The sequence below is a fragment of the Ammospiza nelsoni genome, chromosome 1, assembly GCF_027579445.1.
Source record: "Ammospiza nelsoni isolate bAmmNel1 chromosome 1, bAmmNel1.pri, whole genome shotgun sequence".
NCBI lineage: Eukaryota > Metazoa > Chordata > Aves > Passeriformes > Passerellidae > Ammospiza > Ammospiza nelsoni.
The window spans coordinates 82,403,609-82,426,511 of record NC_080633.1 but is presented as its reverse complement, the minus strand read 5'-3'; the positions used below and the strand labels follow the sequence as shown (position 1 = coordinate 82,426,511).

The window sequence follows — 22,903 nt, the reverse complement described above, 5'->3', positions numbered from 1 at the left end:
CTTAGCTAGTAAGAAAGGTGATAGGATTTTTACATACAAGCATTTTTTCAGGCTTTCTCCTTCAAAAATTTACCCTCTCTTAGACCCTCTTTCTATCACTATTTTGACAATACAAGTATTTCTACAACAGGTGAAAAGCTGCATACAATATAGCCTGATTGTGCAGGCTTCTGGCATACTTAGAGTCTTGGCTCATGACAAACATACTACTTGTGAAAAGAAACATGGCTTTAGCCTGTAAGCTCTGCCTTATTTTCCTTCATTTCCATAGATCAGGAAGTAATTAAAACTACCTACCATCCCCAATGGGTGATTCTTTTTCATGCTAGCAAAGATCTTATGACTCTTACAAGCTAAGGAAGGCTCTCCCAGGAGCAGAAGTGAACTTGTGAAATTGCATTGAGATTAAGTGAGGGTGAAAAGTGGATAGAGGTGACTACACTTAAATACCTTGATGAAAAGCTATTGTTGTTAATCACAGCATTAATGCTGCTTTTCCTTCCATATCCCTTGCAAGAAACACACTCATTAAAAATTGTCCTGGTAGGAGTAGTGACTATGAAAAAGATGAAAACCATGCATGTGTGCTTACTGAAATACCCCTTACTTTTTGCAGAATTCCTCTAAATGACCCACCTTGGACTAACTGGTTTTACACTATCAGACAGCTGCACATTATTACACTCTCTGAGTCAAACAAGTTCAAGTGAGGGGAAGAACATATCACAAATTCTTTTAATCTCACTCTGCAGGGAGTGTGAACCACCTTGCGCATAAAAATATATAAAATTCTGACCACTCCTCCTTTATCACCTCCCTCTCACTTTCTTTTTTCTGCCAGACACAGTTCAATTTTTTAAGTCCTAATAGCACAAATACAATGAAAAAGAGATTAGTAGCTTGATCATACTTCAGACAGGAGTTAATGTCACCTTGACAGACAACCAGAGTGTTTTATTTTGACAGAAGATTGAAGTTAAGCCTTTTTTTCTCAAACCCTTCAAAGTACATCTGTTTTTCAACCCAAATATTTTTGTGGAAGGATAAAATTAAAATTAAATACAGTGAAATAAGAGGCTCTCCTAAGCACTTTTTAAAATTTAGGCTTTTTTAAGGTCTTAGGCTAAAATAGTGAAAAACTGGATTTATAATTTATGAACCATACAGTACTGTGAGGAAAGCTCACATAAAATATTGTCCTTCTCCCACATATCCATACCTGAAAATTAGGGTTGGGATTGGGATATGGAAGCCAAGCAGAGCGAGAGTTCTCCTGGTATTTGAAGGGTCCGTTAAAGGCCTGAGTTATGGCACTCAGATTGAAAACACAAACTGCTGAGGCTGCTATGCTGTTCCTGCAAAAGAAATAAATACATTAACCTATGCAATAACACTAAGAAGTCAAATTGCTGAAAAATAAATAAAAAGGCAATAACTCTTCAATCCTTCAAGTAATTAATGAAGCAGACATGATCAGCCAGGAGATGATATCTCAAGATAATGATAAACGATGAGCTGATTTAGCATAGTCATTTTATTTAGAATATTTGTCAGCCGTACCAAGAAGCTGGTGTGGGGGAAAGCTCAGAACTTCCTACTTTGTGCTGCTGTTCTAATACCATGAGACACCTCTTTTCTAGGTACAAAGTTCAGGATGATATTATTCTCAGAGTCCAATGAAGTTTCTTCCATACAACAAATGACTACATAACATAAGTAAGGTTTTTCAATGTGTGGTATGTCTCTAGATCCTATGGAATGTCTGGACAAGACACATCCACAAACAATCCTGTCTTCCAAGAGATGTTGTACAGCAATAAGAATGCAAGTTGCAGAAACCCATCAAGAGAAAACAACTTGGACTGCTTACAAGATATCATGTTAAAAAAATAAACATCAATAAATGGCAGCTGGACAAAACACATGATTTCCTGGGTTTGCCTTGAAAATGTGATGTACAAGGCAATAAAGCAATTCTGCATAGTGCAAAGAATATAATCTAAAAGCTATGAAAGCTCCTAACATGGAAAGCTGCATTGTTCTTTTCCTCATTTTGAGATAATTGAATAGATAATGAAGGTGTCAATTGCACAGATTTCCTGTTGCAGCTAAAAGTGCTGGCAACTGATCCAGACAGCATTCTTCTCTGGCTTTTTTTCCCCACTATTTTTTTTAAGCTTACCCTGGAATTTACACAAGGCTTAAGAAAACCTACTATAGAAACTCCATAATGATGAAAAAAAAAAAAAAAAACTCAACAACTGAAAAAAGAATTAGGATATACAGATTAAAGACCAGGACAAAAGAGCGATTTGCTTTCTTATGCTTGTCTCTCTGATTCCAAAGGAGGCCAAAAGGAAGCCCAAAACTTGAAGTTCCATGCTTACAACTTCTGCAGAATCAATCATCATTGGAGCTGATAAATCCCTACTTATATCACTAAATGCATCTCACTAATATTATTAATGGTACCAATGTTTTCTTGAATTTCATTAAGTCCTATGAGGACATGAGACTCATATTTATAGATTTTTTGGATAGTCTGAAAGAAACAAAATCACCTTTTTATGAAGCAGTGGCTATAGTGGACTTGATTGTCAACGACGTATAAAAGATGCGTGTTTGGCTGTCAGAGAAATGTTTCCATTTTTTCCCTCCACAAGCATATTAAAATATACTAAAAAAGCATTAAGGTACAATAAATTAATTTTAATTATGAAGATATTGAGACTGAAGAATTATGAATGCCATTAAGTTATATCTGATGCTGTTTCATGAAAAGAAAGGAATATGTTGTTCCGTCATAGGAAACCCTTGTGTTTCTCCACCGTCACTTGCAGGCCAGAAAGGTGGATTATATGAGTTCCACAAACTATCTTTGAACAGAAGTCGTCATGGGGAAGTAATCCTAGCTCTAAAATATTTCAAAAACACTTACAAATTTAGTTACAACATTTGATGGCCGGCATTTAAACAGAGCAACTGAAAAACCTCACTCTCAAACCTTTATAATTAATTGGTTCCTCTTTGGACAGTTCATCTCTCTTGGACAGTCAGAACATTGGGCCACAGGGGAAGAAGTAAGTAGAGAAAAGGTTTAAAATACTGTCTACTTTCATGAGGCAAAGGTAGTCTTAACAATAGCAAGTCCATTTTCAGGAGAGCCAGGAAGCATCAGGAACATCATTCCTCTTCCATGGCCAAAGCCCCATGGATTTTCTAGAGCAGAATTCCTCTGCTCAGACTTTTCATGGCAGGAACATGTCCAGGCTACTTTGACTTCTCAAGAAAGATCTGGTTGAAGAGTGTATGTGGATGACACCTGACAAATTCCTGTCATTTAGTTTATCAACTAATCAGGAAAACAACAAGATTAAAAGTACCCGTTGAAACAACAGCAAATTTTCTTATCCCCAGTAATCTCAAAGTCTCTGGTCTTCTCTTTACATAACAGTGTTTAGATCCCCTACATTATTCCATTGCAGAAACAGGCTGAGCTCATCATCCAATGTCATGAGTTAGGAATTGCCAAAGTCTGGTGCAACCATCTCATCACTAGTCTTGCTCACAACAGAGCTGCCAGCCCAGGGGTGAGCCTCAGTCTAGAAGATGCCAAAATGAGCTCAAATTCATGCTCACTGTCTAGAATGCATAGGGATTATAATTTGCTGGCATTAATTTGTGAATGCTTCTAACTGGTTAATGGATATTTATGAAAGGTAGGCACCCCTGTGTTCAGGGGTGCCTTACCTATGTTTTAAGTGCCCAAGGACCTTTTAAAATCTAGACAAAACTGATTTACACAGCAAGACAGGTTGTGTACAAGAAGGTTGGAGAATCAGAACTCAAAATCAGAAATTATTCCAGTGGTCTGAACACTGGGCTGCACAGCCATAACACAGAGTCTGCTCTCACTGAGCAGCATTTGAAACCAGTCATCATGTTTAAATTTAAAAAGGATATTTCTGAGATAAATGTCTCTTTTTTTCTATGCCCATCCAACTTTTTTATATTTAACAAGTTTGAATTTCTAAGACCAAATTGTACTTTTTTGTCTTAATTTTACCTTATTGATATACAGGTTCACTTAAAATTATGTTAAATTCTTGGTTTGACCTTCAAATTCACATAAGGACATGTTAGAACTATATTAAAATACTTAAGAGCACCTCTTGTGCTGTTTTAGGTAAGATGAGTTCTCTATAACATGGCCAAATTCCATCATGCTAAATTCATGATTGTGTCACATTGAAATGATAAATTATTTATTTTATCAATACATAATGCATTTGCATCTTACAATAGTAAAAATAAAAGTTAATTACTTCCTAACAATAAGTGAAGAAATTGGCAGAATAGTCTTAAACACAACTGGCTCCCTGCACTAAGGAAATAATTAGAATTTATTCCTTCTCTCATGTTTTCAACAATTAATGTGGGAAACATTTGGAACTGATACTTATTCACAGAAAAGAGTGGATTGGGCAAAACAACAGTTTAAATTTATGATGTTTACTTGGCATATGCAGAAGAGAGTAGCTCAGAAGTTCTAGGTTTTGGCATCACAAACAGCAAGAAAATAAAATATATCACTCAGTCTACTTACACATTAGTGGTAAAAATGCCATAGATCAAGTCCAGTTCTGGCAGGAAGAAAGTACTCTGAAGTTCATTGTAGTAAAATGGAATTTCTCCAGGGCGAGAGCAGTTCAGACGAGCTTTCATGAAGGTAGTCCAGGTATCCTCCAGCACAAACTTGCCACCAATATCATTTTTGCACACCCGAGCAGCACGAGAGAAAACTGTTTTCCCACAGTCATGTTCCACTGCATTTTCCCGGAAGAAGAAGTAAGTAAAGTTCCCAATATCATAAGATGACACAAAATTTGGTTCTGAAAATAACAGAAGGAAAGATCATTTATTGCCTTCTTGTGATATATGCACTCATACTGACATGGAAGTTGGATTTATCTTCAAGCATTATATTTAGATAAACACATTTTTTAATATCCTTTAGGGATGTGGCACCACGACATCTGAATAGACCAGCTCATGTCCAGCTGGGATTATGAGATGCATGATCATGATGTGCTGGGGTTGGCTGGGTAAATTTTTTAATTCTTTTCATAGTAGCAAGCATGGCACTGTGTTTCGGATTTATGCTGGAAACAGCGCTGGTAATTCAGGGATGTTTTTGTCATTGTTGAGCAGCACTTACACAGAACCAAGGCCTTTTCCTTCTCACACCACCCCACCAGCACAAAAACCAGCTGAGCTGCCATCTGGGGTCAAACCACGGCATGTGGCTGACAGGTTTTGCTCTAGGTGTTTATAGAACAAGACTGTGCTGGGCAACCTTGGCTCAGCTCACTGTATTCCACCATCAAAAGTGTCTCGGAGGTTTCACTCTTCACATAAGGGCACAGTGAATTCTTACTATGTAATTGCTTTATCTTTTAACTCTGTTTCTGCTTTGCCACCATGCCATTACTCCAGATGAGCAGGATAACGGGTGGTAATTGATGGTGAGTAAAAATGTGCTCAGGGGCTGTAATTAAAAGAAAAGAGAGCTACACAAGAATATTTGATGGTAAGATAACTGCATTTCAATCCTATCTGGCTTAATGCTTTTGTGAGCATTACAGATTTCTTTTTCCTTATTAAAAAAATTATTGAAAATTATTCAAAAAAAACGATCAAAAACTCGATGGTGATGAAGAAGAAATTAGAGAATATGTAAAAAAAAAAAAAATCTGTAAAGCAACAGATGGCAATACTTCTTGAAAGGAAAGAAATAAAGGAACAGTGGGATACCAAAGACAATAAACATGTGGTCCATTTCCTGTAAGGATTACTAGAACTGAGGAAAGTCCATGACCTTAGAAGAGGCTGACAACTTGACAAGTTCTTAAAGGGAAGATAAATTTGATACATAGATTTGTGAAGAAAAGTCCCACTTGTGCAAGGAACCATTTTAGAACACTGATACCTCTGAAAAACAAGGGAACTTTTATTTCTCATTTCCAAATTTTATTCTGAAGTGGAAAAACCAATTTAAAAACTGTTTTAAAAACATCTGTTGTGAGGAAGCATTTCAAATAAAATTAATAGATTAAAATTTTTTGACAGCACTATTGTATTGAAAAAGGCTGCTGCAATTCACTGTAAGCATTTTACAGGAATATCTCAAACCTATCAGAACTTTGGAGGGGCACTAGAAAGGCAAGCAAGCTGGCACTGCCTCACAGCAGTCCAAACTGTCAGAAAACTCTTTTTCAAAGACAGACCAGATCCCAGCTAATGTGGCCTCTTGTGCTGCTTCCATCTCTATCTGCTGTGCTGAGAGTTCCCAGGGCAGGTTTTTGGCAGCAGTGATTATGAGCTGCCTCAGATGTACGAAGCTGAGCAGATCCAATAGTGCTCTCACTCCTCCCTGTAACTTTCACCCTCTATTTTATGAAGTGCTTCCTTGAGAGCAGTCTGGAACATACCACATTTTTTCCACATTCAGAGCCGCACAGGTATTTTGCTGGCAGATCACAACCCAACAATTTTAAGAACATGTTGGTGTCTTGAGCCTTCCTAAGTTGCATACTATCAGTGCATTTGTTTCTTTAAAAAAAAGGAATGAAAAAGGCAAAACAGTTGGACAGGACTTATATAATAAGAAATAAAATTACACTGGCAATATACAAAGAACTAAACTATTAGTAATGTTAATCCTACTACAACCTCAAATCTTCATTCCGCATCTGCATAAAACTTTCATTACAATAGGAATTTTGCTTCAAAGGCCTCAAAAGCTTCAAAAACCTACTGTGCAAATACTCAAAATCAATTTGATCCACCCACAAAAAATATTTTGTACAAACATTAAAAAAAGGAGGCCCCGCCTTGCCATCAGGCCTGAAGATATGTCTCACTGGAGGCCCAGTGATATCTACATTGGCACCACAGAATCTCACTGAAGAGTTAAAAAAAACACTATTGGAATCTTCCAGCATCAGGAATGATGAATTGCAAAAATAAAACAAACTTCACAAACTATAGGCGTAAAAATATTATGAAATGCATTCAGAATGTACTCAGGGGTCTTGAAAATCCATGTCAACCTTTCAAAAGACAGTATTTTGAAGTTGCATTGATAACCATAATAGATGTATAAAAAATACCTAGTACTCATATTTCATTGTTTCAAAACTGAAAAACAATATATACAACTGCAAATATCTCTACTTTATTGATTATGAACCAATGAAATTGTGACCTGCTGTTGAAACTTGTGAAAACTTCTTTCATTTTCATTAAATGTAATAATCTCAGAGTTACCTTAGGGAATTTAGTGGATACAGAAAGATTATTGTGTCAGACTTTGTTTATTTCATTCTCTCTCTTTAGGAAAAATGAACAGGGTCACCTCAAAACTTCAAAGGGAAAAATAGCATCTCAGCTAGGAAAAATCAGTTCTTATATGTCCAACTATTGTGCTGTGAACTGCTATTTGTTGACATGGAAAGCTTTACCATGTAAGTTTTTAATGCAGCAAATGAAGTGAATCTCTTGTTTCATGCTGACTTTGCAAATAGCTCTTGGAAGGGCAAACACATCTCATTTCTGATTTATCAGATCACCACAGCAAGTGCAAGGATTCTGGTGTGTGGCACGTACTTGCGTACGAGAATGTCAACCTGTAATAATGTCACAAAAATTGTATACGACCTCTAGAGGGTTTTTTATATATTCAATTTATGGACATGTCAGGCTGACTAGACTTTCCCAAATTAAATGGAACCAGTGTAATCAGGAAAGCAAGAAAATGACTGTCAATGTGACCCAAAACATAGCTCCAGTGTACATCACAGAGCAGTGCTACACAGAGCACAAGTCCAAGCACCAAAGGCTGGGTGGCTAGTTAGTGCTGCCCCTGGGCAAACACACCACTCTGCTATTTCTGAAGTTTGCTCACTCACCACAAATCCTGGGAATTTCTACCATTTCCTTCATAAAGCAGTGTGAGCACTGCCCAACAAGGATGCTTCCCCACAGACTCTTCTAAGTTACTGCAAAAAACACAACTCAACCATATGAAGCCAAGATAGTGCTTCAATCAGAAATAATGTGATTGCATTTCTGAAGGTTGGAGACAAACCTACATTTTCTGGGGAACACAGTCTCTGTTTTTAATGTGAAAGCACTTAACAGGAAGACACAATGATTCCCTTTAGATTACTCACCCTTTCCACCTGCCAAAGGTGTCATGCATAAGCTTATTTCCTTGGCCTTTTTTATTTAGTGATGTGGATATAGTCTGAGGGGTAAAAGAATAAGAGGAATTGTACAGGAATTTTTCTGTGGATAGAAATGGGAAATAGGAGCATTAAAAGAGCTCCTTGAGAACATCTGAGATAGTCTTGGCCTCTTCTTGTTGTCTGAACTTAGGAGCAAGAAAGTACACTTCTGCTCTTCAATCCATATAACTTCACTTCTGAAGCAATCTAACATGGCTTAATTTACATAGTTAGTGGATGCTACTGCTTCCAGAGTTAACCAAATGACAGGAAATAGTCTAACTTTCCTTAAGGAGGTAACAGCAATTAACCTTAAGGATTTGAAGGTCCAAAGCCTACTCTAAGCAAGTAAGAGCTGTGACTTCCACTGACTGTCCCTGCGAGATGTGACCACTCACATCTGAAGTGCAAGGCACTTGAAGACCCAATCCAAAGTGAAATTAACCCCAGAAATGTTAAAAGAAAGCTAAAATATTATTTTTTTCTGATTTAGACACATCATATTATATATGTATATATGCACACAATATAAGACACACACACAGAGACATATGAATACATAATATATTCAAGATCTTAGGAGTCTAGATACGGCTCTAATGTTGAATGACATCTCTCTGGAACCTGTTCACTTGTTCACTGACCTCACTACATCAATGAATCACACCACACTGTTGATCTCTAAAGACCCATTTCTTCCAAATAATTGTATTCAGCCAAATGCTTAATAGCATTAAATTCTAGAAAGACACATTTGAGGATTTTTGAATAAACTTCACATTTCAGCTAGAAATGCTCTTCAAAAGGGACACTTAAAGCAATGGAAAGAATTTAAGCTTCAGATGTGCCAGTCTTTATTATTTCCTTTCATCTTATTAACATAATCAAAAAAGTCCAGTAGCAGTTGCATTCTGCCATCTCTGGATATTCATTAAGTATATTCATTTAGTTGTGGCCCTTTGCAGCTGTTGGGAAAAAAAGTACAGACCTTCCATTAGGCTGATCAAGGCATCACTGCTCATGAAGTTTTAGGGACAAATTTTATTGACAGAGTAAAAATTTCCTACACCATTATATGTCCCAAAAGTAATACATAACTTGTGGTCATCACAGCTATATCCATCCTCAGGAGCTGAACTGTAAAATGTTAAGTTCTGTATGAAACTGCTGGGAATGGTTTATTAATAGCTATTTTTCCTCTGTTTCACAATTACCTGTGATGCGTGCTAAAAATGCCAACCTGCCATAGAGTAGCTGGCTACCAATCTATTTGGACTATTTCCTTTGCAATGCCTTAGCTCTCCATGATTTCTTTTACATTCTTTTCCTTTTGCTAAATTGAAAATTTTATAGGTACGGAAGAGCAAGGACAGCAAAATACACTAAAACTGGGTATCCCAGACATTTTTTTTCCAATCTTCTCTTATATTGCTGATAGATTTTATAATACAATTCAACATAATCATAAAAGTGGATGCTCACTTATTACTTTTTTACTGATGTACTCTAATAAATTCTGAAATGCAATTATTTATTTTCTGAAAAATTGTTTTCAAATATGGTATTACAAAATCCCTTGTTTTATTTCCTGTTGTTTATTTTAAATAAGTCTCCTTCATTTTCAAGGTAAAGTGTTCTTACATCGCATAATACTTTGCAATTTATTATATCATTTTGCTGATGTAAATTTGCCAGTGGCAAACTTAGTCACAGCAGCCATTCTGTACTCTAACCTAATACTGAAGTCCTTGAAGTCACACCTGGAGTTCAGTGGATTTTGTCACCTATATTCAGTGGATAGACACCTTGCGAAGCCTTGTATGTAAGGGGGGGGGGGGTAAGTGTGAAAAATACATAGGGGTTTCATTCATTTGCCCAAAACCTCTAGAAATTTGGGGATCTATCAAAAGATACGGAAGTTTGGATGGTTACTTAAAAGTGAATCCAGAATTCCCAGACACAGAGGAATCTAGTGTTCTTTAAGGAGATTTTGCCAACCAGCTGTCATGGAATGGAAAGAAAACCCAATTATGATGGCTTACCCATTTCCCTCCAAATATTTTCACTGCCAATTTTTTTTCTTTTCTCTGTTTTAGTCTTTCAGGGAAGAAGACAAGTAAATGACTTTCCCTGCAGACTTGTTCATTTGGTTTGCATGGCCAAGCTTTGGTGAGGGGGCTACAGGGGTGGCTTCCATGAGAAGCTGCCAGAAGCTTCTCCCCTGTCCAGCTCTGCCAATCCCTGGCAGCTCCAACAGATGGACATGCCACTGGCCAAGGCTGGGCCAATTAGAAATGGTAGTAATGCATCTGTGATTACAGATTTAAGAAGGAAGAATAGTTATTGCAGTTGTAGTTGTGGCCACAGAAGAGAGGAGTCAAAGAATGTGAGAGAAGCAGCCCTGTGGACACCAAGGTCGGTGGAGAAGGAGGGGCAGGAGGTGCTCCAGGTTCCGGAGCTGAGATTCCCCTCCAGCTGGAGGTGAAGACCATGGTGAAGCAGCTGTGCCCCTGCAGCCCATGGAGTTCCATGGGGGTGCAGAAATCCACCTGCAGCCTGTGCAGGAGCCCCATGCTGGAGCAAGTGAATACCTGAGAGGAGGCTGTGACCCCATGGAAGGCCCATGGAAAGAGGGGCCCTTGCTGGAGCAGCCAGTCCTTGAAGGACCACACCTTGTAGAAGAGTGACCAAAACTGCAGCAGTTTGGAGAGAACTGTTGCTTGTGGGGTGGACTCACACTGGAGAAGTTCATGGAGAACTGTCTCCCATGGGAGATACGGTGCAGCAGGGAAATGAGCCCTCTCCCTGAGCAAAGAGAGAAGCCATGGGTGATGAACTGGCCATAACCCCCATTCCCTGTCTCACTGTGCCACTGGGGTAGGAGGTAGAGCTGGGAGGGAGAGAGGCATGCGGGGGAAGGTGGAGGGTTTTAAGGTTTTCTTTTACTTTTCATTATCCTGCTCTGATTTTGTTAGCAATAAATTCAATTCATATCTCTAATTTGAGCCTGTTTAGCTCATGATCATATTTGGTGAGTGATCTCTTCCCATCCTTAACTCATGAACCCTCTGTTATATCTTCTCTCCCCCATGCAGCTGTGGAGGGGAGTGACAGAGAGGCTTTGTTGGTGAGTGCCTGGCATACAGACAGCATCAACCCATTCCAACCTGCTCCTCTTTTCCTTTTTCTTTTTTTTCCTTTTTTCTTCTCATAATAAAAAGGAAATCAATTTCATAATCATCCTCTTCCCCTTTCACCTTAAGGCTTGGTACATCTGCTGTTGAAATTCCATCTCTATCTCCAATATTCCTGTCACAGAATCACACAGAATCAGAGAATGAGTCAGGTTAGAAGGGTCATCTCACTCAGGCTCCCTGCTCAAGTCAGGTCATCCTAAAATACATTGGTCAGGATTCTGTCTGGGCTGTTCTTGAATATCCCCAGTGAATGAAACTCCACAGCCTCTCTGGGTCATGTGTTCCAGTGCACAGTTACTTGCACAGTAAAGACATTATTCCTCATATTCAGGTAACCTTTCAGTCCCCTCCTTTCTTTGATAAATGCTGGTTTTCATGTGTTCATGTTCCCTGAAATTTGAAATTTTCCACCTTCCCCTGACTGAGATGCATTTCAGTCCTAAGTTCCTTCATTCTCTCTGGGTCACTGCGTATCAGAGCTGTGTGCATTAATGAGGGCCACACTCCTGTTGTGCCTCTCTGCAGCTGGGAACAGATGATCTGCTTGCAGCAGTGTCCTCCTTCCTCATCCAGCCTCTCTGATTGGCACCTGACATAAGCAGGCTAGATGAGATACAAAAGAACAAGCTCTGTCCTCAGTAACCCCCTCGTGTTTTTAATAAATGGTAGGTAGACCTGGCTGGTTTACCTAGGGTAGAAAAGAACTAAAAATATCCTAACTCCATGGGTAGTGATTGCTGTCTACCATTTCAAACAGGTAAGGAATTGAAGGTGTTTTGTAATAACTTAGTCTGGCACAGGAAAAAGGAAAGTAGGGGAGGCACCTCCACCTCACACCAGCTTACTGCTCTCCTACACTATCACTGCCATCAAGGAGAAGATGTACAAATTTGAAATAAAAAACACAGCTTAACTGCTCAAATTTTTCCTCTGGTAACTGCTCCAGTGAAGAAGCCAAAGGACAGGTTTCAAAACCAGCAGGTATTTTCTCTCCTATTTTAGGATACTGGCAAAAATGATGATATACACAAAAGAAAAAAACCTTATGGGTGGCAGAACCAAAGAAATGCAATTATTTATCTTCTTGCAAAATAAGCAAAACTGGCAGAATATGCCTTGCATATTTTCAGTCAGGACTCTTATCTGAAAGAGTACATTGCACACTCTGGTTTTGAGATACATGAAATATCATATAATAAAGAAAAGCTTGCACTAGGTAATTACAAGGCTTTTCATTAAAACCCAGAAAAATGAAAGGAATTATTATAGCCATTTCCATTAATCCTTAAAAACAAAATTGAAAGAATTAATTTTTATTCTTAGATCATAAATTCTCTCTACACATCCTACTAGTAGCAAAAGTTATAATAAAATTCCGTTAACAAACAATAATAGGCATTGATTCAGAGCTGTATTAAACCCCACCAGCCAAACCATCTTTTTAAAAATTTTACTCTTACTATTACTTGTGAAGATTAAAAATATCTGCTCTGGATGAATAATCTTTTTATTAGTGTTTTTAAGAAAGTGATCTCAGAAGAACCACTTTACTAAGAGTATCTAATAACCAAATGCTTAGGACAGAAAAAGGAAAAATAGCAATATTATGTCTAGCAGTAAAGCAGAACAATCCAAACATTCATCTCCTCAGATGGAAAGGCTTCTCATTTGGAAGAGATTATTTTATTTCATTTTATTTTTCAATTTTATTTTATTTTTGTTTTATTTTATTGCTACATCTGATCCAGGATTAAATTTTAATTATCTATCATCTGCCCACTGATGAAATGTTGTGACATTTAGAACACTGGTTTTATTTATTTAATATGTTCCAATAGCATCTACCCTTACATGTCGAGGGTAAAGAAAACAGCTGAAATAATTTCAAGATAATTGGACACCCATGCAACTGTAAGGAAAGACATTTAACAAATTATGAAACCAAATGTAGTAATGTTTCTTTGCATGATGAAACAGACAGGGATTTCCTTTTCTTTTTTTTAATGTTTTGCCCTTTTATTGGCTGAGGGAAGCAAACAGACATTATAGACTAAGGCCAACTTTCACACTGAGGTATCAGATAACATTTAGTGATTTAAAGAGGTGTATTGAAAGGAGAAATACCTTTACTAACTGTAAATGTTGGACTACAGAAAAGGTTTCTAAATTTAAATACTGAAGGCTTTTCATTGCCAATCTGGACACACTGCAACTGTGGACTGCAAATATAACTATTACATTTACTTCTGTTCTCTAGAGAAAACTGTGACAAATTCTGCCCCTGCTGCACTTTGCAGATCAACTCTACAGTAAAGTCTAATTAGAAGCATACTACATCAACTCCAGATATTATTTAAACATTTTTATACTGACAGCTTAAAGACACTGAAACAGACAGCATGGCAGCTTAATGAAAGAACAATTTCTTTTTTCTCATTTAATAATGTCCAAAGTAGACTGGTAAGGCAGACTGTTCTTCTTATGAAACACTAAAGGGGAAATTTTAAAACATTCCAGCAACATGTTGCCCTTTACTGACCTGAGCAGCTGGCTGAAGTTCAGGGTCTTGCTGACTCCTTTGTTCAGGAGAAGAAATCAGTGGGAGAGATGTTTGCTTTAGACACAACCCTCAGTGTGTGCTCTATCACCTCAAATTGTTTCTCTGAAGCACACAAACACTTGAACATGGATTCAGAGAGAGAGGGTAGGCAGCAGAACAGGACACCTTACAGAATAAATTACTGGTAAGCAGTCTTTCCACTTCCTTCATCTGTTTGTGCATGTATACATATCCATGGGAGTAACTTCAGGCATTCCATTTTCCCTTACATAGGAGAAGTGATGGCCAAAATCTGACATCACGGGAAGGAGAGTTTGGTTCTCTATTTCACATTGGCAGGCTTACTATCCTGCAGCCAGCAGGGCTGTTGGATGGGGAGAGAGCTGGTTTGGAGCTCTCTTTGACTCCTCTGGGTGATCGTGCTCCCTTTGAGAACACTGACCTAGGTGCAAAGTGCCAACAGGGTTGGCAAGAGGACCACACAGGGGCTGTCTCTCCCTGCATTGCCACTTGATAAAGTCCTTGTGGCAGCCCAACCCCTGCTGAACTAAGGTGAGTGCTACTACAGTGGCCTGGTGCTTCAGGGGCATCTCATCACGGAGACAAGCTGAATTTCTGCATGGTTACAACTGTGGTCAAAAAACTGCTCACTGCCTTTGGGCCAGCTGCATCTGATGTTCTCTACAGGAGCACCAGGAAGACAGAAATAGCACTGATAAACAGAACATCTTTTCTGTTTATCAATTTCAAATCAAGCAAAACAATTTCTTTTCCTAGAAGCAGAGGGAAGTTCTGAAATAAATAAAAAAAAAATGAACAGTTGATCTTATTCAGAGATATTCAAGAGCTGAATAATTACTACTGTAAATCTTAAAAGAGACTAAGTTCAACAAGTACCACCAGATGCTTCTTTCCTTATCAATGAAGACAACATGACCATGCACACTCTAAAATTTTCCAAAACAGGAAAAACTTTAGGGAAGTGTGCAGATATCTGTAACATTTGGTAAATGGTCATTTCTGCCAATAAAAATTTTCAAACCAGACAAAATTCAGGGAGTTAAATCCTGAAGCATGTCTAGCAGGTGAACAAGCAGTATGTTCACAGAGCCTCAAAGATGGCTCCACAAAAACTAGCTCCAGTCAGAAATAGGGTTTTTATGTTGGCAGTGTTGCTGTGCTGTCCATCTAACTTTTTGGATTTGTGCCTGTTCAAAATCTTTGTGCTTCACATTAATTTACCTTTTCCCCTTCAGTTATGTTCTCTCAGCATACTTCTGTAGCTTAATTTAACACATATGCTGAATAATTAATACTTCTAACTGAACTAACCAAATCTTTGTCCCCTCCAGATGAGTCTTGCGTGCATCAAGAAAATGGTAATTCAGAACTGAAAGTTCCGTGATTTCTCAAAAATCTTCTGATATTAAGCAGCTGATGATGATGATGCTCAGTGAATAGCTGCTAACTTATGTACTTGGCTGATGTGCATTGCTTCCAGGCCTATCAAGCCCCCAGCAGAAGGCAGGATCCGACAATCAATACGTGAATATGGCTAAACCAGAACAAATGGGAAACTCAGTCAAAAACGTAAATGTATTTTACTGGTGAAATCTGTGATTGCAGAGGCTGAAATCATATCATGGTAATATAGGATCTCACCCAAGCCACCTGACACATCAACTCCATTTTCTCCTCCAGCACTGTGTATCATTGTTCCTGTAATTACAGACCTTCTGACAAGATTAGGAACAAGTTTTCCCCTGTGATTAAGAGTTTCACAAGTCAAGATCCTTCACCAAAAGGTACGGTGAACAACAAGAGCAGACTGCCTCAGCATATAGGCATGTCCTTTTTGCCTGACTGATGGGATTGAAGATCTCAAATTTGCTGTGCTAGCCACTAAAATCAACAATGTCTTTACTGCATAGCAATAAAGCACAGAATAAGATAATCAGCTGTGTTTCAGAGTACAGCCATCACCCCCCCCAGAGATGATTTGATTTGGTCCAACATGATTCACAGAACAGAAAATCTAAGTGAGAAAAAACAGGGTGCTTCCGAGGAAAACTTAGAATTGGAAATACTGACAGATGCATACATATGAGCACCTCAAACGAGGCTGAATTACAGTAACTGTGAGCTACGGATGCATAACAGATATTGACTAGGGAGCTTCCATTCCTGTTGATGCCTTACTTTTCTTGCAGGATTATCGATCTGTGTTGCTTTCTCGGTGAAAGCAGCAAAATCTTCCCTTCAATCCAAGCACGGAAAAACTAATGCAGCTTCTTAGCACTGAATCATAAAAGCACACAAATTGACATAAAAGCAGATGAATCCCCAAGTCAAGGAGATGAATCCCTCACTCCTAGCTACCCAAGAAAATAATAACCCCTCCCTTTAATACAGTTGACTGGGCTGCTTTCAGGCTTTTATTTGACTTACTTTATCTGGCTCCAATTACAAAACTCATCTTGTTCTTCCTCCTCAAAGATAAAAGCTACAGTTTCCTGGTAACTTAATTATAAACAGTTTTGAGTCAGAAGAATGAACTCTAACGGAGAATGTATAAGTACATCTGAAGCTTTTAATAGACAAAATGTGAATACAGTGAATATGATTAATTAGAGAAACCTAGAGGGAATTTTAGCATGCCTTTGGCATAAAAATATCCAGTTAAGCTGCAAATTCTGTGTGAAGACTTTTTTCCCCTCTGACAAAAGCACGCAGGTGTGGCACAGCAATTAGTTCCAATACCAAGCTGAGTGGACAAAGGGTGCCTGACCAGGGATATACATACAATGACTTCATTTTTCCCCTCACTTCTTTTGCACTGCCATAATTGTTATGTTGCATACAATTTAGGACTTTTTTTGTTGTTGATAATTAACATTCTAAAATCATCCAGCCTTTAGAAAAGGTCACAAATTTCTGCGAGCTACCTCTGATGGGTTCACTGTTCAAATAAAATATACCAGTCGTATAACCACCACAATTCAGCATTCACATTACATGAGAACAGATATTTTCAAAATAAAATCTGTTACTTGCAGCTGACCAAATGTTCTGAAGCTAGAACGATTTATATTTGTATTTAATTTCCAACATGAGACTCAGCCCATCATAACATGAAATGTACTAGGAATAGTGACTGTTGTGTCACATAGCATGCATTATGGTTTTTATTTTTTTCTTCTGGAATGGGCATGGGCAAATTATAATATACATAATTTCACACTTTATGTTTAATAATATTTTTCATTTTAGAAGAAACTGTTTCCTTTCTTTGTAATAAACAAAGTGGCATCTTGGTCTGTCACATCTCGGGAATCCCTGCCTGTTTGCAGCTTCTCCCAGCTGGAAACCCTCATCATGTGATTAACATCCATGAAACAAAATTGACTGCTAAACACAATTTTATGGTATGTTTTGTAAACTATTCCCTATCCTTTAGTTATAATAAACATCAAAAATGTCAGTCTGCCACCTAAGCAGCTTGAAGTCTGAACTTTTTCCGCTTGTCAAGGCTGGGACCTGCAGGGAAAGCCAGGAGAATTCAGTCCATTCTAAACTGTTTATTTTCTGCCTTAGGTTTTTGAGGGACTCAGAAAAGAATGCTCAATGCAAGCTGCTGCTCAAAGCTGACTCAGCATTACCATGTAAGAGCACTGTATGTGCATCTCATCCCTGTGCCTGCAAAAATGACATGCATTTAAAGGCACAACTATAAGCTTCAGCTATATGAACTAAATTCCACAGTACTTATACCAGTAAAATAATAGATTAAAAAAGCAAAATAAATAAGCAATACTCAAAAAATATTCAGATTCCCAGAATAGGATTTCAGTACCATGATTATGATGAACATGAGTTAAAAAGATGAGTCTCACGGTCCATCAGCACTCACCGTTCAGCCACTTGGAGTTGTACTGGGCAGTTCGGAGAGGAGGAAGGGCCCCCAGACTTCGATAAATAGCAGGATCCCTTCCTGGAAAGTCCATGGCTGTAGCAGCATATAATTCTCCACTGGCAGTGAGTAGAGCAGTGGAATTGTGCTGGGGACTGTAGGGACAACGAGCCATGCCACTGATTTGGTCATGTATCTCTGTCAAGTTGCTTAACTGTAAAAAAATTAGAAAAAGGGATTAAAATTACCTGAAAATTATAATTTCAGCCAAACTGCATCAATCTCAGCAAAATCCTATGACAAACACCTGTTATCTACTTTATTTTTGTGTGTAGCCAACCTCTACATCGATCTAAAATTGTCGCTTTAGAAAGTCTTATTGTAGTGCTGCCAGATCTCACTTTTGCCATTTTGATAAGTAAAGCATACATGTCAGTCATTATCCACCATGCCTAAATGTTTTCTATTAGAAGGGTCTCAAAAATTACTTACCTCTGCAAAGACTGTTATTATGAAAAATAAACCCAAACCTGATAGCCAGAATCAATACAGTATCCACCACAACAGACAACTACAAAAAAATCCATTATTTTATCAATATGTTTTAGGAAAAAAAACTCACATGAAAAATGAGAGTAAGAAAAGGAGCTCTCCAACTCAGCAGAACCAACTCTGATTTAGTAGCTCAAATACTCTCAGCCATAAACCACAGCATGATGTTAATATGCTATTTGAAAATAAAGGTGTGCAATGAGTTTAAATATAATAAATCTGCCAATGAGTTTTTTAGTAATACAGCTGTTCTTTATATTTAAGTGATTCTCCCCTCCTGAAACAAATAGGCAGCCTAGTCCAAACAGTGACATTTTTATACTTATTATGACTATTACTGATGCTACAATTAGGCTTATTTTGAACATGAAATGACAGATCTCAGTCAAGATTTCTCATTCTCACCAGCCAGAAATCACTAATACAAGTACTCTCATTTCTCCAGAACTACACATACACAGCATGCAGCTACCCAACCACAGCTGATAACTAAACCTATTGATGCCCATCAAACCTGACAGAGGCAGAAGTCTTATAAACACATAAGGTTTATAAAAATTGGCATGTAGGAGGAGCTACTATTCCTCCCACAACTGAGAAAAGAGTGCAAAAAGAGATTGGTTAGCTCTCCCATTTGGCTTACCACCAGCTAAATCAGCCTTTTACACACCAGCTCACCCATCAATACCCAAACAGCCAGCTCTCAGCCTCAACATGCTCTGCCTTTTAATCTGCTCAGAGCAGGGATTCCAGCTTGTGGGGTAAAACATTTTAACTCTTACTGTGCGATTGGTGCAGATTGGAGTGAATGCGTTGGTTCCACAGGTAAAGAGATGGTTGCCTCCAACAAGAAGCACTCGAATATAGTTCTGGCACTCCTCCTGCCACACAGAAAACAAAGAATATATTCAGGGATACTGCAGAGTACAGAGGAGACTAATAACAATTTGCTTTCTGTGGTTATTTATCCACAAAAAAAAAATTTAGGTAAACAAGGCTTAAGCATACCTGAGATAGCAATTACAATTTGCACAGATTTCTTATTCACACACATGCATCTATCAACCTTTCTGAAAAGTTCTTAATAGGATAAAAATAAACCCCTCTAGTACTGAAGATTTCCTCTCAGGATATATTTCAAAGACTTAGAGAAATTTTGAACTGATAGTTCAGCTAGATGATCTGATAAATGCTGACTTAAATAATACAGTACTGTCTCAGGAGATCAAATGTTGACTTCAAAGACAGATTAGGCCAAGACAGGAAGTTGTGAGGAAAACAGGGGCAAGAACAGGTTTTCAGTAACAAAACTATAGTAAGACTAGTAAAAATAAAATTCTTGATATGTTCTGATGTGGATTTGTTACCACTAATTTCATAGTTTACCCTGCTTTATTAGAAGTGTCTCATTTCCTGTAAGTTCAAAGTTTCTCAAAAAATTACATTGCCACAATACAAAGATGCTCAGTCTGAGGAATAATTTGACATGTTTTTTACTCCATTAGGATGGATGAAGGTTTTGTGATGTTCATCTCTCATTTCAGGAGCTAAAACTCAACAGCAATGTCTACTGTTAATTCAAACAGAAAGCTTTGTCCTGAAATACTAAAAATCTCCCAGAACTGTAGGAGAAAAAATGTAAACACTTCTCTTGAAAAAAATCAGTGTCTGTATCCAATAAAATGATCAACAATATGTTTGGAGAAAATAAAGTTTCCTGGAAACTTACATTTGAATGCTCTCTAGCATTCACCACAAGATAGTCTCATAAAAAGTCTGAAAAAAACCTTGTGAAAATACAGTTATGCAATTCTAGCTGATATTAAGTGAAATCATGTAAGTAAATCCATACAAAAGTAATAGCATAGAAGTCCCATTATCTGGCCTCCAGTTTTATTAAATGGATTGCTTGTTTATCTTGAAAATAGACTCTCATCCTGGAAGACAACAAATATAATCCTAAATAAATTGAACAGGCACAAAATAGACTGCAAAAGAAGATGAGGAAAATACTTTAAAGGTCTCTGAGAAAACTTTTACAATCTATCTTCTATACCTTTCCTCATAAAAGTCAAGTTAAAAATAAACTCAAAAAAAAAATCCTGTAAAATCTCAGGGAAGAAACTACCTCTTGGAAAAAGAACCTTTTCAAACACACATTAGCATTAGTTTCTTGTGAAAAAGTAGCTTTTAAATGAGCTACTTTTCTCTTTGAGCCCTTATGGGAAAGGGACAAATATCTTAGAAGTAAGAGCTAATTCCTATTGGGTAAAAAAAATATGAAGTTTTTATATTGAACTTTATAAAACTGGCATCTTAATATTCTTTAAACCACAATGAAGCTAATACACAACCATATAACTGAGTTGGGCAATGCAACAAGCTATTAAAAAGTAGTTATTTCACAGCTTGGCAGTGTTGGTAGTTTTGGCAGTTTTCTTATCAGACTGCTTTAACTCCATCACTAAAAAAACACACCAAAAATTAGAAGGTAACTTTTTGAGGGATTGTATTTTGGTTTTTTCATTCGAAGGCCACTCAAAGAGGTTCACAAAATACAAAACAGTAATTTATTCATTAGTCTATTTCCATTCTGCCCTTTGCAACAAGGCATGGAATGCACGTGTAGGAAAAATAAGTGGGTTCTGACATTACAACCCATCCAACCTCTCCTCTTCATGTTCCAGATCTCCCTGAAATAGTGTCATTTCCAAATTACTTGCACACTGATCACCCACTCATTTTGTTCAAAAATAATGCTAATTTCTTAAACTCTGACATTCTTGGGAATCACAAGATTCTTTCTTTAATGTTTACAAGTCCTGTGCCAACTAGACAACAATCCATACTGCAACCAGGCAAATAAGACATCTCATATGGAATTCTTGTTGGGATCACAGTGTAAAATATACCTTTTTATATCTTTTTATATCGGAATTATACCTTTTTTTTAATTGGCTACTTTACTAATTTGAAAAAAAAAATCCACATTAATGCAAAAGAAAATGTTAAAAAATTGGTTGTGAATAAAACTATAATCACCCAAAAACATACTGAAAAAGGACTTCACTATTTAGTAATTTGAATTGTTCAGAGATATTTTTCTAGCTCTGAAGTAAAGTTTGGCTGTAGTGGTTCACTTCTGACCAATGCAAAAATGAGATGCATGTTGTAAAAGTGGCAAAGGACTTCAAAACAAAGGACATTTTAGGTCAGGGGTGGTGTTAGGTTTGGTAGCCATCTTTTATGTAGTCTTATTCTCCAGTTCATCTCAAGATCTATGTCATATACTTTCCTATTTGCCTATAAAAATATATCTGAAATAAAGAAATACATTTAGAAAGTACTTTCTACTTTTGTATCGGCATATTGGAAACTAAACATGACTATTAGAAACAATTCAGCAGCCAAGCAAGCTGCTTATAGTTACTTAAGAGTACCCTGACAATCCAAGGTCAATCTGACTTCAAGATAACTATCCTCTCACAGCAATATTTATTGTATAGGTTAACATTTTATACATACCTGCATTTAATTTTTAAATACTTTTATTGAAAGTTCAGATACTTACACACCCAGCCATTAGGATCTTAAATAAGCAAGAGATGGAACTTAATTTCAATTACCATTATTATTTTTAACCTCACATTGGTTTGGCCTTCTCAAGAAGTGCATTTATATTTTTTCTTTCTAACATTCGCTACCACAAGTGACAGTATGAATAGGCAAATTTATTCTCCTAATCTTGTCTGGTGTTTTAGATTCCTACATGCTAATGCATGCTGGCCACAAGGACATAAGTTTGCATAGCTCACTCTTGGAGCCACTAGCTATTTTAGGCAAAAGCCTAAATTGGTAGGTAAATGTCTGAAGTCTGAATAACAAACATCAGCCTTCAAAAGTCAAGTGCGCATTACACTGTCAAATGTGACAGATGTCCCTGTATATTTTCCCCTTCAGCTCTTTTCCCTCCTTGGCTTCTAAAGCATAAACCTCAGAACAACTGATAACAGCCCCAGGCAAAAATTCCGTGCAGCTTCTTTCTCAAGAACAAAAAAACGAGTGTGTTTCACTGACCATTATCTCAAAACTGCTTGAGTTGCTTCAGGGTTCAAAGCCACCTTCTGGTTTCAGGGCATTCACTCCATCAGTTAAAGCGACTTTCAAGCCATGAGTTCAGGTTTTGCCACCTGAACTTACTGCCCTCAAGCTGCTCTGTGGTTAGCAGAGCTTCTACAGAAATAAGGATCTCAATGAAAAACCTATCCACAGCCATCCCTGCAATCCTCATCTCTCCTTTGCCACAGTCTAGGCTGGCCTGAACATTTTGACTCCAGTCTTTCCTGTGTCTTCCTACAGTAACATGTGTCTGCCTTGAAATCTGAATTCACCTGAG

At 37.6% G+C, this 22,903-nt stretch overlaps 1 protein-coding gene across 5 annotated transcripts in view; it reads right to left on the bottom strand.

Annotated features, from left to right (window-relative positions):
- The window catches only part of SEMA5A (semaphorin 5A), a 403,052-nt gene that overhangs the window by 118,364 nt on the left and 261,785 nt on the right, over positions 1-22,903 (bottom strand). For all 5 annotated transcript variants that reach the window (XM_059472240.1, XM_059472411.1, XM_059472324.1 and 2 more), the window contains 4 exons: positions 19,290-19,388; positions 17,956-18,169; positions 4,607-4,892; positions 1,220-1,355 (listed from right to left, as the gene is read on the bottom strand). In XM_059472240.1, the coding sequence (XP_059328223.1) occupies positions 1,220-1,355; positions 4,607-4,892; positions 17,956-18,169; positions 19,290-19,388 (735 nt within the window). The remainder of the gene's footprint in view (positions 1-1,219; positions 1,356-4,606; positions 4,893-17,955; positions 18,170-19,289; positions 19,389-22,903) is intronic.